The 14,599-nt window shown below is 43.5% G+C and overlaps 1 protein-coding gene across 1 annotated transcript; it reads right to left on the bottom strand.

Annotated features, from left to right (window-relative positions):
• Positions 1 to 9,326: 9,326 nt before the first annotated feature.
• On the bottom strand, positions 9,327 to 13,154 carry LOC145802465 (uncharacterized). The gene is made up of 4 exons (XM_082895188.1): positions 12,819 to 13,154; positions 12,630 to 12,716; positions 12,161 to 12,509; positions 9,327 to 9,397 (listed from the first exon to the last, which is right to left on the bottom strand). The coding sequence occupies exons 1-4, from the start codon at positions 13,152 to 13,154 to the stop codon at positions 9,327 to 9,329; spliced, it is 843 nt and encodes a 280-aa protein (XP_082751314.1).
• Between the last annotated feature and the right edge of the window lie 1,445 nt (positions 13,155 to 14,599).

Raw genomic sequence — 14,599 nt, forward strand, 5'->3', positions numbered from 1 at the left:
ACTCAGGAAATGCTTTATAAAAAAAAAAAAAGAGAGACTAATGTATTACTTGTGTGCAGGGCACATTCCAGAAGGAAGCAACACGCCATCTCAACACTGTGAGTAGTAGTACTTATGTTATGTTATGCAATCATGTTAATGTCTCAAGCATGTAATGCTCTTATGCATGTTTAAGATATGTTAATGTTATATGTAAAGAAAAGCATTTACAAGGGCTATATGCCATTTTCAAGGGCCGTGTGCCACAAGTTTCAAGTACATTTTCAAGGGCCATGTGCCACAAGTTTCAAGAATATGTACAAGGGCCTCGTGCCATATGTTCAAGGGCCTCGTGCCATATGTACAAGGGCCTCGTGCCATATGTTCAAGGGCCTCGTGCCATATGTTCAAGGGCCTCGTGCCATATGTTCAAGGGCTTCGTGCCATCATGTTTCAAGGGCTTCTAGCCATAAGCTTATGTCACGGGAATAGGCCTAGGGCCATTATGAGTTAAATGCAGAATCAGACAAATCATGTGCATGCTACATCATTTTATGTATTGATGTATTTAAGCTTCAAGTCAGACGTCTTTCATTATGTATTACTACTCATTGAGCTCGGCTCACTCTTTATTATGTCTGTTTCTGTAGGTTATCAGTCAGGGGGTCAGTCCTAACTTTGACGCTGTCCCTTTTGTCAACCTTTACATGTTCAGGCACCATACCAGGCCATTTATTTTTGTGAAGCTGCTAAGATATGGGTCTGCTTTTGAGAGCCACCTATGGATGTTGTAATTAACTTTTATATTCCTTTTGTTATGCCCAATTATCGGGCTAGGACTGTAAATGTATATGTTATACACTATATCCAAGGATATAGTTTTAAACTTTATCCGCTTTTGATGATGTATGTAATGCATGAGATCCTGGCATATAGAAATAGCTCAATGGAATATGCTTGTATTTTTTTTTTTTTGTTATATTAATATTTTATGCTTCCGACAAGGCCCCGTACGGTATGTACACCAGTTTTCATGACAGGTCTTGCTTAGGTCATGCCCAAACCTTTAGGGGCAGGTGTAGGGTGTGACAGTTTTGTCCAACGAAATTGCCAATTACAAAAACCTAACAAATCCAACCCCTTGTTTGAAGCATGTGGATCATTGTTCTTCCCTCTCCGAAATACTTAGGCCAGGTTTGATTCACAAGATTAATAGTGAAGGTATAAATAATCCCATCAAATTAGTGTGGTATTCACTATCCAATTAGATTAGTAGATATATTATCCCATTGCCCATTGTTTGATTTGCATTGGAAAAGAAAACATATGAATATATAATTACAACTATATTTATCTTCTTTTCTAATCTTATCCTCCATCAAATGTTTCTTCATAAACATGGTTTTGAAAAAAAATTATAAATAAATAAATAAAATAAAAATAAAAATACAAAGGCCACGTTTGGTTCTTTTTAAGTTTTTTTTAAATATAAACTAATTTGATAAAATAAATATGAAAAAATATTTTTTAATTTTTAAAAATTATTTTTAGCCTTCTAAAATATAAAATTATATAAAAATAATAAGTGAATTAATTTTTAGTCAAGGGTAAAAGAGTCTTTTAATTTTATTTCCCAACTCATGATATATAATCTCACCCATATCCCATTACTAATAATCCTACAAATTTGTTGGATTAATTATCTATTGGATTAATAATCCTGAAACAAAATTTTAAAATAAACACAAAATTATTAAGCTCGCGAATTAATAATCTCGATTCCATATTCTAATCTTATTAATCAAACATGTCCTTATTGTTTAATTGGTATGAAACTGCTCATCCCAAAGTGAAGTACCAGTATGTTATTATGAGCAAGGCATCAATATATATATATATATATAATATATCATATGGTACAAAGATCATTAAAGTAAACAAATCTAACACACAAGAGGACAAAACAAAAAGTGGAGATACCAGTCTGTCATATGACAAAAAAATGGAATCACTCAACAGTGGGACGAAAAAGAAAAATAAAAATTGGGGTAATTCATCAATGGGGTGCAACTCCCTCTAAATTTGTATTTTTTTTTCTTTTTCTGCCTCACTTAAAAAAAATCATAATACAAAGCATTAAAGTAAATGAATGCAACACTCAAAGGACTAAACAAGGATAAAAATAGCTACTATGGACAAGGAAGAAATCACACAAAAGGGCTGAGCACATATAAATTGTTGATCAAAAGGATTGCATCAGACACTGAAATCACATGAATGAAATTAAAAAAATATGGGACATGATAATTAATAAGAAAAGAGCATGTGAACCGTCCTTTACATGTAATGCAAGGTCTTTTTAGCAGTGATCAATGTTGATAAACCTCCTAGAGCCAAATCCACCCAAATCCCAACTTGTTCCAAAACATTTTGGACTCAGTAGATAACATTTCTGTGGCAAAAAAATGTATACGGACCTGTGGAGAAGTGGTTCGGAAATACTCTTTGGATCCTGCAAGACGCTCATGATCCTCAACTAGCCACCTGAAAAGGAATGAACACTCCGGTCGGGGATGCCGGTATTAGCACTCCGACGGATAAGTCAGTGTATACTCTCTTGGTTGCTTTTAAGTTAAGTTTTTAAGTTTTTTCTCGCATACCTCTTTTTGGTTGTTGTTCTTCTATTTATATTCGCCTCTAGTCCTCAGGGAATGGTCCGCTCTTAATCTGTCGTGTGATTGTTCATTCGGCCTTCCATTTGCTGTATTCCTACTTCTATTCAGCCCTCCGCTCAACTGGCCTTATGGCTGATTACGATACTCGGCACCTAGAACATAAGAGATGGGCAAATATAATATATATATCCTGATTTTGTAAGTATGTACTCGGCCTATCTAAGTCCTTTATTATTCGGCTCCCACAATTGCCCCCCAAACACCCCACTAACACCAGTTATTCGGGGTGTTTGGTTTTGAATTTGAAGAGTCAAAAATTCGGCAGTTAACCTCATTCCAACGTGTGTCAGAACGCACACGTCTTTTTTTGGTCATCATTACAAGTTCCCGCCTCCTCGTACAATTCCTCCATTTAATGTGATTTAAAACTTTGTCTCTTCAAATGTATGGTTTGAATACTCAAAGTTTTTGGTTCGCCTTCTAGTACAACTCCTTCGCTCCATGACCTCTGCAACGTCCTCATGTTTCTCATTATCCCTTCTGCTTCTCGTAAGTTTTCTTCTCCTTCACTCCCAATACCGTTTCCTTGTTTACTTTTAGTTTTCCATAACCCTTAGGCTTGTTAGGATGGAAAAAAATTTGAAAGATCTCCTTTCTACGGATCGAGTTTCCGGCTTCTGGCGCCACTATTCCATCCCCAATGACGTCTATCTATAGCTCGTGGCAGGCAACACCACCGATATGGAGAGCACCGACGAAAGTACAATCATTTTTCCTCTTCTATCGATTGCTGAGGGCGAAATCCGTTTTCCCCATCACCCATTTTTAAGGGTCGTCTTTCGACATTGGGGTCTAATTCCTTCCCAGCCTAACGTCAACTTTTTCCGCATCATAATGGGGATTATAGAGTTGAACCGTCGTCTTAGGATTAATCTATGTATACCTGCTATTCAGCATTGTTATGCCTTAGCCAAGTCTACTGGCCAAATGGGACCCTATTTTCTCAAGGCCAAAGATACTGATCATCACCTAGTGACTATGCTTGCCAGCTCTGGTAAGCGTGTTGACGACGTAATGGTTGTTGTCCGAGGCAACTAGAAATTCGGCGAGGGTGAAGATTGCCTAGATCCCGTGCCAAGGCAAAAAGGTGAACCAGGTGGCCGTATAGCTCACTCTAGTTTCTCTTATTACCTTATATGTATTTGGCTTTCCTTCCATGTATTTACTATTTTGTTTATGCAGGTAACGATTTGAAGAAAGTATTTGCTTCAGTCGATGATGTTGTACTTGCGAAAATTAAAATCGCTCTACAATTCGTTGGCCGTTCAAACCTTCAGAAGCAAGGGAGGGCGGCCCATATTCTCTTGCGATACATGCCGTCCTATGCAACATTTTCAGTGGCAGAACACATTTCAATTTCGAGAGGTGAGGATCATCTTACAGCCCTTATCTTCCCCAGCTTCAAAAACATAAAGGACGTTGGTTTAGAAACCTCCGATTCGGAACACGAGGAAGAACAAGCAGCCAATCCGGTCGCCAAGGACCTGAAATAGTTAGAAGCTAACGTAGACAAAGCCCTTAATTCAGCCTTTGAGGAAGTCGAACTCAATTCGTCTGATCCTCCGTCCACCTCAGGCCAAGGGGACGTCTTTTCGAAGGCATTTTTACAAACTTAGGGGACTTACCTGGCTCTTACCCTGATTGCATGGCCGGCGAGTCGCTCAGCCAATTGGCTAAACAAAAAAACGCCGAGATTATGGCTGCCCGAAAAAGGGCTGAGGCCGAGCAAAACCAACCTCCACCCCCCCCCAAACTGTCGTTAGGGAAGAAACTCCTCTACCTATTCCTGTTGAAGAGGTGGTCCAGAATGAAGGGGCCAAAACGGAACCTATTGTCGATGAATAGGAGGGTCAAGTGACAGAGCACAGGGATGAAAAATGACTGGCCAAACACGAAGTCGTTTATTCGGAAGACCTAGTGGACAAATGACCATGCTTGGAAGAATCGGGCTTGGTTGTGCCATTCATACTACAACCAAGGGTAAAAAACATGTCAGTTGGCTCCGATGCATCGACTATATGAGACCCAGTTGTGGCTTTGAGGCTAGCTTCCTCCATTTCTCTGCTGACTGACAGAGCAACGTTTAGGGCAGATGCTGATCTTCTGGCCATCGCGTTGGCCGCTCAGTCGGCGATATTGTTACGAGATCCTTTATAGTTTTGCAAGGCTAACCAAAAGAGTGTTTCTATATTAGCCTACTAATTCTTTGTTTTGTAGTCGGCGGGGAGGATAGCCAAGATTGGATGTCGCCAACACGATGCTATCGAATAGATCGGCTTTCTTACAACCGGGCTAGAAATCGAGAAGCAAAAGATAGCTGAGGCCTCTCTCCAAGCCAAGTCTGAGGCCGCGAAAGCAGTGGTAAAGAGAGCTAGGGCCAATGCCGAAGCAAATAAGGCCAAGGCTGCTGACGAACCGAAAGTGGCCGCTGAGGAAAGGGAAAAAACGAATAAAGAAGTGCTCAGATTGGCCAAGGAGATGATTGCCAAGCTGGAGGCCGACCTGGAAGAGTCGAAGCGGGCAAAGGCAAACGCCGAGTCTGCACTTTTCGAGTCTTCCAAGGCTGGCAAGGATGCGGCCCTGGTAGACTACGTAGAAGAAGTGTCGAAATTCAAAAATTGGGGGTTCAAACACAGCTGGCTCAAAGCCTTGGCTGCTAGTAACGTGGTATCGGAACAACCGATTCCGTATGAGCAGGTAGACGTTGAGCCGCTGGAGTCTGACCCCGAAGACAGAGTTGAATATTTTCCATTTTGTTTTTGGTATTAAGTGTATGTAGGTTTTACTAAATGTATTAGGTTTTTGGTTATTCATTGTTGTGAGAAGCTGATGTAGGAGAGTTTTCATTTGTAAGACAAATTCTAATTGTGCTCAATTTACGAATGAAAATTGTTTTTCCTGTTTGTGCTCAGTTTATGTGCTTGTTAGTAGCTAAGTGAGATGTAAAATCATGAAATGAATGGAACAAGCTACCGAATTAAACATAACTGTAAAGTGCTGCAACTTAGCCAAATATATTAGTGAATATGCCCTTGCCCCAACAAGTTAATGAACCAGTCAGCCTAAAAACGGCAGTTCAGGGATTTGTTGGGGCACAATGGAAATTCGACTGAGCACTGATAGTTACGCTCAATAGATTGATGAATCTGCCCTTGCTCCAGCAAGTTAATGAACCAGTCAGCCTAAAAATGGCAGTTCAAGGATTTGCTGGGGCACAATGGAAATTTGGCAGAGCTCTGACAGTGACGCTGAATAGATTGATGAATCTGCCCTTGCCCCAGTAAGTTAATGAACCAGTCAGCCTAAAAACGGCAGTTCAGGGATTTGCTGGGGCACAATGGAAACTCAGCTGAGCTCTGATAGTTATGCCGAATAGATTGATGAATCTGCCCTTGCCCCAGTAAGTTAATGAACCAGTCAGCCTAAACACAGCAGTTTATGGATTTGCTGGGACACGATGGAAACTTGGCTGAGCTTTGATAGTTACGCCGAATAGATTGATGAATCTACCCTTGCCCCAGTGAGTTAATGAACCAGTCAGCCTAAAAACGGCAGTTTAGGGATTTGCTGGGGCAAAATGGCATTTCGGCTGAGCTCTGATAGTTACGCCGAATGGATTGATGAATCTACCCTTGCCGCAGCGAGTTAATGAGCTAGTTAGCCTAAAAACGGCAATTCAAGGATTTGCAGGAGAGCAATGACAATTCGGCGAAGCTCTGATAGTTACGCCGAATAGATTGATGAATCTGAGCTTGCCCCAGCAAGTTAATGAACCAGTCAGCCTAAACACGACAGTTTAGGGATTTGTTGGTGCACGATGGAAACTTGGTTGAGCTCTGATAATTACGCTGAATAGATTGATGAATCTACCCTTGCCCCGGCGAGTTAATGAACCAGTCAGCCTAAAAGAGGCAGTTCAGGGATTTACTGGGGCACAATAGCAATTCGGCTGAGCTATGATAGTTAAGCCGAATAGGTGGATGAATCTTCCCTTGCCCCAGCGAGTTAATGAACTAGTTAGCCTAAAAACAGCAGTTCAAGGATTTGCTGGGACGCAATGGCAATTCGGTTGAGCTCTGATAATTAAGCCGAATATCTTGGTGAATCTGCTCCTGCCCCAGCCAAAGCATGAACTGGAGGGGTGAATGCTATTAGTTCATGGAGTGGCTATTGCACATGAGTAGATCAGCGCCAGACTTAGATATTTGGCCGATTAGATTACTGAATCTGCCTTTGCCCCAGCCATTGCTTGAACAGGGATGCCAGATACTTTTAGTTCATGGCATAAGGCTTTTGGTGTTTATCATTAATGAGATCACCTTGGGTGTGTTGCACCCGTAAGGAATAAATGGGGTGAGTGCTTTGTGCGCGTAGGTCCTATTAGTGTGCTCAAACTCAATAACCCAACCCAGCCTGTTGAGGAAGGTTAGACAAGTGCGAATGTCAAATAGACTATTCTTTAACAGCAGAGGAGATGGGAGGACATTGGGTGAACTGGACGCAGAGATGAATCGAAGTGGCAAGCCTATGAGCACGAGCAGTAGGGCATTGAGGGAGCGGGAGAGACACCAATCCCCTCCTCGTCGAAGTAGGTCACCTAGAAGGGAAAAGCAGCAACGGGGCAAATCCCCTTAACCGCGCTCCAAAGAAGAATCCAGTGCGACACCATGCCCATTGAGTTTTGCAGTCTTTGTGGGGAACAAACCAATGACGGAAGCGAATTTAATCGTTCATAACCCAAATGTGGCCGTCGAGTTCGCTTGAGAGATTTTCTTACCAGAAGTCCAGCAGTCGATGGTTGGTCGACAGGACTTTGAAGTGTTTTGGGAAGGCATCCATGGGGCGGTGAAGGGGATGCACACCGCCTATGAAATCGACATGTGTCTGCGTGTGGCACGGAGGGATATAGGGTAGAGAGACGAATGCATTCGAAGCTTAGAAACTCGCGTGGAGAAGGCTAACCGCGAGCTAAGAGAGGACATGACTGCCAGGGCACAATCGGCCAGCAAATCTAACCCGATCGTGAAGGAAAGGGTGACCCAACGACTAATAAGTCATGCACTTGCCGATCAAGATACGGCTAGCATGTTTGCAATTGAGACTGCCAAGGCCAGGGCTTATGAAAATGGCTTCCACGATGGCTGAAAGGTTGGGATAGACAAGGCCAAGGAAAAACTCGCCGAGGAGGTTCGCCGATGTGAGAATCATGGATTCAGGCACGGGTGGATCAAGTCATTTCAGGCCTCGAATGCTCTCTGGGCAACAGGCGTTGATTCGGCGTCGCTGCTATATCAGGGTCATCATTTTCCCTTTGCGGCCTCCGAAGTCGAGAAAAGTGATGATGAGGGCGATGCCGATTTAAACTAGATATTGTAAACGCTCCAACACAGATTGGGAGCAAATTATGTATTTATTGGTTAATTTAATAAAACAACCTATTTTAAATGTTTGCATGTTTCAATTTATGTTTATACATCCTGAGCCAGTCGGTTAATGTAATGAAACATTTCATTTTAAATGCTTGCATGTTTCAACTTTCGCCAACTACGTGTGCTTTTTAATCTTAATATTCACGAAAAGCACACCGAATGCACTGCTTTTATCTGGGCCAGTCGTAAGACCTACGAAGAGCGCTCCGAATCTAGAGACTCATTTAGCTAAAAAGTTGCACTATTGGGACCCCGAACTCGGAGGTTTTTCCCTTGGCTAATCGTGATATCCACGAGGGGCACTCTGAATCCGGAGTCTTATTCTGCCCAAACGTGACCAGCGCGGATGGGGCTCCGAATTTGGAGGATTTTTTTATCTTGGCAAATCGTGATATCCACAAAGGGCACTCCAAATCGGGAGTCTTATTCGGCCCAAACGCGACCTGCACAAATGCGGCTCCGAATTCGAAGGCTTTTTTATCTTCGCCAATCGTGATATCCACGAAGGGCGCCCTGAATTTGGAGTCTTATTCGGCCCAAACGCGACCTGCATGGATGGGGCTCTGAATTTGGAGGCTTTTTTATCTTGGCCAATCATGATATCCACAAAGGGCGTTGCGAATTCAGAGTCTTATTCAGCCCAAACGCGACCTGCATGGATGGGGCTCTGAATTCGAAGGCTTTTTTATCTTGGCCAATTGTGATATACATGAAGGGCACTCTGAATCTGAAGTCTTATTTGACCCAAATGCGACCTGCACGGATGGGGCTCCGAATTTGAAGGCTTTTTTATCTTGGCCAATCGCGATATCCATGACGGGCGCTCCGAATCTAAAGTCTTATTCGGCCCAAACGTGACCTGCACAGATAGGGCTCCGAATTCAGAGGCTTTTTTATCTTAGCCAATCGTGATATCCATGAAGGGCGCTCTGAATCCGGAGGCTTAACCAGAAGACTTTTGAACTGAATTTCACAATGAGAAAATAGGAGACATTGCATTGCAAAGGTGAAATCTGCACATGGTGAATCATTCAAAACAAGTATCATGCCCTACAGGTCGGGTTTAATGATAGAATTTACGTAAATGGGTGGAATTCCAAGGGTGTGGCAGACTCCTCCTAGACATGTCTTTGAGCTGATATAACCCTATTCCTGTAATTGAGTCGATCTGGTAGGGGCCATCCTAGTTAGGACCCAATTTTCCATCAGCCAAATTCCTGGCAGCTAGAAGCACTTTCTTCAGGACCAATTCTCCTAGTACATAGCGGCATAGTTGAACACATTGATTATGACTTAGCAAGCTGCTGCTGGTATCGTGCCATAGATACAAGGGCACGGTCTCTTCATTCTTCAATCAGAGTCAAATCCAAGGCCAGCATCATGTCGTTTCGGCCCATATCAAAAAAATTTGATTTCAAGGTTGGGAGGCTGATCTCCAAGGGGATGATTGCCTGCGTTCCTAAGCACAAAGCGAACGAAGTTTCCCCAGTGGACCGCCTCGGAGTAGTGCGATGAGCCCACAACACACTCGGCAATTCTCCAACCCATTTGCCTTTAGCTTTCTCCAACCTCTTCTTGATGCCTTCCAAAATGGCTTTGTTGGAGGCTTTAGCTTGGCCATTACTCTGTGGAGAAGCCGGGGTGTAGAAAAAGGATCGAATGCCATACTTGCTGCACAGTTCTCGGTAGACACTGCAATCAAACTGGGTGCCGTTGTCTGAAATAAGTGCTCTTGGAATGCCAAATCGCGTTATGATATTTCTCCATACAAAACATTTCACATCAGTATCTCGAATATGCGTTAATGCCTCCATTTCTACCCATTTTGTGAAATAATTTGTCGTGACAATCAAAAATCGCTTGTTACCCAGGGCGAGAGACAATGGTCCGACGATGTCAAGTCCCCATTGGGCGAACGACTAAGGACTGGTTATAGAGCTTAACACTTCAGCAGGAAGATGGGTTAAAAGAGAAAACTTCTAGCACTATTCACATTTCTTCACATAACACTCAGCATCAGCTCTCATTGTCGGCCAACAATACCCCTGTGTCACAGCTCGATGAGCCAAAAAGCGCCTGCCAGAATAGGCACTGTATCTACCTTTATGTATTTCAGTCAGGAGTTCCTCGACTTTATCCGGATGAACGCATTCTAGGTATGGACCAGAAAGGGATTTTTTGTAAAGCTTTCCTTGCAAATCCAAGTAGTATTGCAGGGCTTTGTTTCGCAACTTGTGCACTTCTTTCTTATCCAACGGGAGCTGTTTGGAAGATAGGAATGTAGCAATGGAGTCCATCCAACTCGGACCTGACTCTATAACATTGATCTGGACTTCCTCTGAATGGCCAATGCTCGGCTTAGGGATGAAACCCACTTCAATTGTCCGTTTAATCTCTGAGTTAATGGTGGAGGCTAGGCAAGCCAAGGCGTCTGCATGTGTGTTCTAATCATGGGTTATTTGATTCAATTCATGATGGTCAAATTTTGCCAGGAAGGAATTTGCCGTTTTCATGTAAGATGCCATACGGTCGTTTTGGCCGTGTACTCCCCTTTTAGCTGATTGATCACCAGTTTTGATTCGCAAAATATAAGCAAACGCCGAGCACCTAGGAGATGTGCATTTCGTAAGCCGGTTAGCAGGGCCTCGTATTCAGCCTCATTGTTCGATGCTTTGAAGCCGAGTTTGACAGCCTGCTCGATTATTGCTCTGTCGGGAGCCATGATCACTACTCCGGCCCCACTGCTCCGTTGGTTGGATGATCCGTCATAATATAACTGCCAAATGTCCCCCACAAAAATTCTCCTATTCAACTTTGGTTGAATTTGGTCAGACTTAAAGTCGGCATGGCATCCAGTGAATTCGGCCACAAAGTCTGCGAGCACTTGCCCCTTGATTGAAGTTCTAGGTAGAAATTGAATATCATACTGGCCGGGCTCAAGAGCCCACTTTGAAACGTGCCACGATGCTTCCGCACTATGAAGTACTGACCGGAGGAGATAGTCCGTTAGTACCCCAATGGTATGCCCCTGAAAGTAATGCATCAGTTTTCTTGCTGCCATGACGAGTGCAAGGATAAGTTTCTTCGATGGAAGGTAACGTGTTTCGGCATCAACCATTGCTTTGTTAACATAATAGACTGGTCGCTGCTCCCCAAGTTCTTCCTTTATCAGTGCGGCGCTAACGGGCCGGTCGGAAACTGCTAGATATAAAATGAGCGGATCACCTGCCGAAGGTGTTGTCAAAAGTGGGACTGATTGGACGTAGGTCTTCACACCGTTCAGAGCGGCTTCGCACTCAGAGGTCCATTCAAAAGTTTTACCCAACAGGAGGGTATGAAAGAATTGTCGGCAACAATCGGTGGAATGACTGATGAGCCTGTTGAGTGCGGCGGCCATTCCCATTAGCTTTTGAACCTCCTTGACCGACCGAGGAGAACCGAGTTCTAAAATTGCTGTGATTTGCCTCAGGTTGGCTTCGATTCCACGGTGGTTGACAATGTAGCCAAGGAATTTGTCAGATCCGATCCCAAAGGAACACTTGGAAGCGTTCAACTTCATTTTGTACTTGTATAGAATGCCGAATGTTTCTTCCAGGTCAGCTAGATGAGTTTTCTCTTCTTTGGACTTGACCACCATATCGTCAATGTAGACTTGCATCGTACGGCCGAGTTGCTCCTTAAACATGGCAGTGACTAATCTTTGGTAAGTTGCCCCCGCATTCTTCAGCCCGAAAGGCACAACCTTGTAGCAATAGGTTCCTCTTGAGGTAAAGAATGCAGTTTTATCTTAGTCCTCCGAACGCATGGCAATTTTATGGTAGCCACTGTAGGCATCCAGGAAGCTCATTCGTTGATAATGTGCCGTGGCATCTATGAGCTGGTTTATTCTGGGGAGGGGAAAGTAGTCCTTGGGACATGCTTTGTTTAAATCCGTGAAATCCACACAAACACGCCAAGTCCCATTTTTCTTTTTTACAACCACAGTATTCAACAACCATGTAGGATAGGTCACTTTACGGATTGCCATGGCATCAAGAAACCGGTCAACTTCTTCAACAATGGCAGCGGTATGTTCTACGGCTGATCGCCGGCTTTTCTGAATAATCAGCCTGCATTTGGCATCAACATTTAAACAGTGCTGTGAAACAGATGGATCCACACCTGGCATCTTATACGGTGTCCATGCAAATACATCAAGGTTGCTAAGCAAGAAGGAAACTAGCTGTTGCCTATCAGCTTGACTCAGGGACCCGCCGACTATGAAGAACCTGTCAGAATTCCCATCAATTTCAACTCGATCCAAGGCTTCTATTGCCTTTTCACTTGGGAGCCACCCAACATTGTCGAGGCTTTCTCGATCTGGCACCTTGATTGTCACGACCCGAACGTATTAGGGACCAATTAGCATATTACGGAACAGGGGTGTTACATTGATAGAATTCACTTCCAGCTCTCTTGGTGTCTTTGCGGCAAGAAGATAACATGCCTGCGCCGATTTTTGGGAGCCTTGAATTTGTTCGATGTCGCGTTCAGTCGGAAAGCGAAGTAGTTGATGATATGTGCTAGGCACGGCCTACATGGTATGTAGCCAAGTTCTTTCCATGATAAGATTTTATGGCGAAGACAGCCTGACAACCAAAAACTCTACATCCACTGACCGGGAGCCCGTCTAAACTGGTAGGGTGATTTTACGCAACGAATATTCCGGATTAGCGTTGAAATCGAATAATGGATAAAGAGCTGGAGATAGGTCTGACTCAGTGAAGTCGAGTTTGACGAACGTCTTGTAATACATAACTTCGGAAGTGCTCCCCTGATCAATGAGTACACACTTGACGGTGAATTGGTTTACGCGTAGCTCGATGACCAAGGGATCAATGTGGGGAAGTGTTACGCCAACCAAATCTGAATCATCAAAAGCAATGCTTGCAGCTTCATGGAGCCATTTTGTAGGAGTGAATTGCTTTTGGGGGCTAGGATGCAACTGAATTGTATGTACGACTGAGGCCATCGGCAAGCTGTATATCATATGGATTACGCCGAGTGGAGGTGAGTCATGCCGTAGAGCAACTGTTTTGGTTGAGTTGTTGTTTCGGACATATTGCTAGAGCCGACAGTCTTGTACCAACTCCTCAAGGTGATCTTTCAAAGCATAGCAACTGTCGGTATCATGACCGTGATCCTTGTGATATTCACACCACATATCCCGTCTCCTCGTGTCAGGAGGTCCCACCATCTTAGGCGGCCATTTGAAGAACAACAGATGTTGAATTTTAGTCATAACTGTGCTGATCGGCTCCGACAACTCCGTATATTTCTTGTCCGCGTGCCTTGTGCACCTGTTATCCACTTGAAGTTGTTTATTAGCTCGGTGGGAGCATTGGTCATTTGATCGGTGCGAATCTCGCCTCTTATCTCGTTTAGCCTGACTTCGTTGTTCAGGGCTCCGTGATGGTACAAAATTTATCGGCTGAACGATTTCAGATGGGACCGTCTTGCTGGGCTTGTGCCCAGCTTTGGCTCGCAGTGCGTCATCTTCAACTTTGCAATATTCCTTGACTTTCTTCATTAACGAGCAGACTGTTTTGGGGGTCTTCTGGTCAAGAAACAACGGAGGGCACTATAGACGAGCCCGAATGTCCCGGGAAAATCCCGTTTTGTTCATTTGGACTTACTATACTAGCGGACTTAAATGTCACGGTTCTGAATCTAATCTCGCAAAGTACAATGCAAGATTGATAAATCACCAAAGAGTTCAAATCCGACAAATCGTTTTGGAAAACTGATTTTTTGAAAGAAGTACCAAACATGGACTGCTTTGCCAGATACAGAGTCACCACCTAAATGTTTTTATTTCAGGAAATTTAGGAAACCCTGACTCGTGCCTAAGGCCACGTGTCCGTCATCACCAAAGTTGCCTCGGCTCGGGAACTTGGGTATGATTGGGGAAGGTCATGCAATAAGCACCCCCGCTCGCCCAATCAAAGATCGGCATGTACTAAGCATGATATCTAGTTCTTGAAAAACAAATGTGTTCTTATTCCGGTTTTTAGCCTAGAATTTACTATGTGACGCGCACAGCATACAATTATAGACTAGATCGCCTAAATTGGAACAAAACATTTCATGCTTGTTTGAAAATGGTTTGATGATGTTACTCGCAAGTAGCGTAAGACGTGAATTTGCCACCCTCAGGTGGGCCTAAAAAAAACATGATTTTCCACTCGCAAGTGAGCTTAAAACTCGCATTTGATGAATTGTTCCAATTCAAGTAATCCAACCTTCACCCACAGGCATTCAGGCAGTTATATCACATAAGCAAATAGCCTCATGGCAAGCATGTTATCATGGTAACACTCACACTCATGCAAAATGCTAAAGCATAAACACATACCGAGTACTCCAAGCCAAAACATAAACTAGTTAGTAACCATGCATGATCCCAGTTCATGTTTA

The sequence above is a fragment of the Camellia sinensis genome, chromosome 11, assembly GCF_055761805.1.
Source record: "Camellia sinensis isolate YWXY chromosome 11, ASM5576180v1, whole genome shotgun sequence".
Classification (NCBI taxonomy): domain Eukaryota; kingdom Viridiplantae; phylum Streptophyta; class Magnoliopsida; order Ericales; family Theaceae; genus Camellia; species Camellia sinensis.